The sequence below is a fragment of the Montipora capricornis genome, chromosome 1, assembly GCF_036669925.1.
Source record: "Montipora capricornis isolate CH-2021 chromosome 1, ASM3666992v2, whole genome shotgun sequence".
In the NCBI taxonomy this organism is placed as follows: domain Eukaryota; kingdom Metazoa; phylum Cnidaria; class Anthozoa; order Scleractinia; family Acroporidae; genus Montipora; species Montipora capricornis.
In genome coordinates, this window is record NC_090883.1 from 28,287,171 (window position 1) to 28,292,170 (window position 5,000).

Genomic DNA, 5,000 nt, shown 5'->3' on the forward strand with positions numbered 1-5,000 from the left:
CTTTCAGTGGCAAAATCATCAGTATAGCAAACTTGACACAAAAATAGGGTGCCTGTGCAAAGACGACGGCAGCAGCGAGTCCGCCACAAAACAATACGTTGAAAAAAAAACCTTTAACAAGTTGTATAGAAACTGGAATCAAAGCTCACAATAACCCAGGATTAACTCAATCTTGTTTTAAACAACTGAACTGTGACGGAATCTTCCATTCTTTATCTTTGTAATTAGACTTAGTTTATTCCGTTTTTTGTATTTTGTTACCTTTTAGTGTTAATGATGTAGTGTTTATTGTCGTTGCAGTATCACGTATTGTAAGTTATGCCTGTTAGCTGATTGTCTCTTAAGTGTTGATTTGGTATGATATTGTAAACATAGGAATGTATGGTACAATACGTATGTAACGAAGGTATGTGTTAATTATAGAAGTTAGAGCAGGTGTGGGGCAGTGGTGAGAGCACTCGCTTCCCACCAATGTGGCCTGGGTTCGATTCCCGGTCCCGGCGCCATATATGGGTTGAGTTTGTTGTTGGTTCTCTCCTTGCTCCGAGAGGTTTTTCTCCAGGTACTCAGGTTTTCCTCTCTCCAGAAAAACCAACACTTCCAATACCAAGATCACTGCTAAACACAAACTTATTCTTTTCTCTTTATGCTAATTGTCCTCAGCAGCCTCGTTAGCATGTAAAAAATCGAAACGTTTTGCTTTAAACTGAGGCTGGTGAGTCTAATTAGCATAATGATAATTAGCTCTTATTAACCGAGCAGGAGGTCTGTATGGGAGAATCTTGACCGAGGTCGTGAGTACAGACCGAACGCAGTGAGGTCTGTACACACGACTGAGGTCACGATTTTCCCATACAGACTGACTAAGCTCGGTTAATAAGATGTTTATTATATGGCAAACAAGAACAATTTAATTCGTTTAATGTAACTGGTTTGTACTAACTGACATTTTGCTTGCGAATGGCGATGAGTGGCGATCAGCTGAACTTAATTCTGTCAAAGTTTGCTCGTCATCCTCTCTTTTGTCATCATGCTGTTTGGTACTTCCATAAATAAATATTGGTAGAAGAAAATACTCAATATTTTTGCATTTTAGTTTGCATCTTTTAACCGCAAAACATTACTGGTCTAGATGGGAAAATCTAGACCGCGGTCAATATCGATTTTAGCCAATCAAATTCGTGAATTTGTAGTTCCCAGTCCTCGTGAGTCAGAGCCATAAAATAATATAATTTACTGGCAACCATATTGGTTTACTGAAGCAAAAGGAAGAATTTGCGAGAAAATGGAGTTCAATTGCCAAACGATTTTTTCCATCCTCCAACATGGCCGCCGTTTCTATCTTTTACTTCACCAACATGGCTGCCATGATGTCACCTGAAAACACTTTATAAACACCTGATGTCCCAGCTGCCATTTTGGTGTCCCAAACTACTAAACTGGGAATTGAACTCAATTTTTACGCAAAAGTCTTATTTTGTCTCGGTTAAAACACATCATCCCTGACCATGTACACAAGCTCTATTGTTTTGTGTCATTCCCATCGCTGTTGTCGTCATAGTTACGTGTACTTCAATTCCCAATGTCTATATAACACATTTTCTATTGAACTCACCAGAAAAATACTCTTGACAAGCTCTGTACTCCTCTTCAGCGATGAATGTTGTCAACTTCACCTCAAGCAGGCCAAACTCCTCCAGAAGCTCCTTTGTCACGAGATATTTCTGAGCCATTTTATTCACATGACCTAAGGAATAGTCTTCCCACAGGTCCTCCAGGCTCTGCAAAGAACGTATTTCCACAGTGATTACTAAGCTTCCTGACTTAGCACCAACAATCAGGGCTTTGTGCACCCTTTCAAGATAAAGTACGAACTCATTTCTTTGCTCCGGTGTTGATGGATCTAATCCCTGAAAGGTCCTGAGTGCAATGATATTTATAACTGTTTGTGTATCAATCTCTGTAAATGGAATGCCTCCATATAATTCACTTTCTGCCGCCAAACTGGGCGTGACCACTGCATGCTGTTCATTTGATGAGCTAGGCACTCCTCTCACTCCCTGAATAACTTCTTGGGGTTGCTGTGGAGTTACTAATGTCCCTGTGCCTGTCTGTGCACTAGCTCGAATGACAGCCTCACAATCAATTTGAAGTCGAAGACGAGCTCTTGAAAATAAAATTGTGAATTAGACATGGCCATGAAACCATACACGAAATGAGATGCCAGAATTATTAAAAGGTTTATTAAATTCTCAGCCTCGGATAATGCATTTCTAGCTTTCTTATTGGCTCACTGCATCTCCGTTATCAGCCGCTATACCTCTGTTTAACCTTATATGGCACATGTCACTTATTAAAAGCCTAAAAAGTTTTGAGGGAGAGCCAAGTTCTGTTGACAGAAAATGAACAGAAGGTGTAGAATCTAACAATAAAAACAATATTCCTTTCGCCTTTCGTTGACTACAATATTCACCACCTTGTATGGAATGCAAGCGAATGAAATAATTGTTAATTCATTCCAGGCTCCAAGGGAAGGTGTTGCAAAGTAGGTCTGCCGGCCATGGAGGAAGGATTGAAGAGGGATAACTGTTCAAAAAGAAAGCAAGTGAGGGAAAAATATATAACTGCAGTACTTGGCTCAATGATGAGGAATGAAATCCAGTACATATCCTATATAAAGTGTTTTCAAGTGACGTCATGGTGGCCATGTTGGTGTCCCTAAACAAAGGAACGGCGGCCATGTTAGTGTACCCAACTAATCCTCCTACGGGAATTGAGCTCTATTATTATGCAAACGTTTTCTTTTGTTTCGATGGAAAAACAAGGTTACTGATCACGTGAGTGAAAACACTCCATAGTTACTGTTTGCCCACCGGGAATTGAGCTCTATTATTATGCAAATGTTTTCTTTTGTTTCGATAGAAAAACAAGGTTACTGATCACGTGAGTGAAAACACCCCATAGTTACTGTTTGCCCACCGGGAATTGAGCTCTGTTATTACGCAAATGTTTTCTTTTGTTTCGATAGAAAAACAAGGTTACTGATCACGTGAGTGAAAACACTCCATAGTTACTGTTTGCCCACCGGGAATTGAGCTCTATTATTATGCAAATGTTTTCTTTTGTTTCGATAGAAAAACAAGGTTACTGATCACGTGAGTGAAAACACTCCATAGTTACTGTTTGCCCAAAATCTATTTGGAATTGACAAGTCTCTTTTCATGTTAAATCTTTACTGTCTTATTTTTCACTCCACTGTCCCCCCAACCTTTTCGAGATTTTAACTGAAGCATAGCAAGTCTAAGATACTGGGTTTCAAGAGCACTAATGAACCTCTGAAAGTGCATGGCGTACACTTATCTTACAATGCACATAAATGCCTCGCCGCCAATTTTTATGAAAAGCTGAGTAAGATGACAACGTAATTAAATCTTTGGCTTTCAAGAGATCTCACAATATGTGGTAAGTATTTGTCAGCGAAGGCCTTAGGTGTATCATGTTACAAGGATCGGAATTATCTGGAAAGTTCGCGAAGGTCAATGTCACGCAATGTGTGGTTTCAAGAATTTTCTAGAGCTTTGACTCATCAGTTTCAAAATAGTTTCTGACTCGTAAGTTTAAAAATAGAGTTTATTGTAATAGCTGTAAATAGTAACTTTTGGAAACTCTAAGCGGCTCTCTAGTCAGTCAGTCGGTTGTTGTTGTTGTGATTCGGGACTTCGTTGTGTGACAAGTGACAAGTGAAGGGATTTCTCCGTTCGTGTGTGATTCTGACATTCTGCTGTCAATTCTACAGTTGGTTTCCGTGGAGTGCGATACGTAAATCAGTAGCCCATACCACCGTGATTTATTGACGTCATAGCGTCACCGAATGGGAAGTGTCTTCCTTTACAAAACAAGGGGTAGTCCACAGGGGTAGTCCATGGACTGGGTCTATGAAGGGGTCCATGGACCGGGTCCACAGGGGTGGTCCATGGAGATAGAGGTCCATGGACATAGAGGTCCATGTGCCTGGGGCCCATGTTTTGTACACGTCTGGATAATGTTGGATGAAACGCTTCAATGAATAACTCAGAAACTATGTACCGCACAGACCTGAGAATTGGAGAGGAGGTTAAAAGTTTTGTTTCCTACAACATTCCAACATTCCAAGTTCTTGGCCTTTTTCATTGAACAATTTCAAATTTTTTTTTTCTGTTACGTGACAGTGTTTGAAATGAAAAAATAGAGCAGGCTCTTGCCTCTTCTGTGTAACAAAGATCATACCATGCATCTTAATTCCCCCATTCGTCCACAACCACAATCTCTTGCACCTTTGAACACAATCCCTTGCACTTCAATAATGTGCTCTCCCGATTAGAGAGCTGCCTCGTTCGTTCGCTTCAGGCTCACTCACTGCGGCAGCAATTAGCAATCGGATTCCTCACATGCACCCACACAGTTAAAACTGTGTACAAGCTAACCACTACACCACATCTTCTTAAATGCATCTCCTAATAAAAATACATCAGACTACACACAGTCAATCTATTGGTCTCAAACTCAGACTTAAAATCCAACTAGTGATTAATTTTTGTCAACAAGGTACATGTAAATCAAAATCTGGCAATCGTAATGCAGAATACAAGCCCATTTAGAAGAAAACATCTCTGTTTCCTGTAAGGTCTACCACAGTGATCAGGGTTCTATCTAGGATCTATTGTTACTACAAGCTTCCAAGGGGGTTCTGGGAATTGCCATCCCCCTCCCCCCCAAGAGATTTGCATATACCGGTATTCGATTTTGAGAAATGTTACAGTGATACATTTTGCTCCGATATTTGCTTACATAAACAAAATGTACAGCATGATAACCGAGCCTGCTGTAAAGCCAGCAGTTTGTAATGCTGCAAGTTCCTTGTCATATAGTGCCCTTAGACAGGGAATACTTAATTCATATGCACTGACCTTGTCGTGTCTGGATGATTTTTCAGATATAGTTACTTATATACTGTAATGATA

At 40.1% G+C, this 5,000-nt stretch overlaps 1 protein-coding gene across 1 annotated transcript in view; it reads right to left on the minus strand.

Annotated features, from left to right (window-relative positions):
- The window catches only part of LOC138013954 (uncharacterized), a 56,507-nt gene that overhangs the window by 38,343 nt on the left and 13,164 nt on the right, over window positions 1-5,000 (minus strand). Inside the window, exon 4 of the mRNA XM_068860988.1 lies at window positions 1,616-2,164. Within this exon, the coding sequence (XP_068717089.1) occupies window positions 1,616-2,164 (549 nt within the window). The remainder of the gene's footprint in view (window positions 1-1,615; window positions 2,165-5,000) is intronic.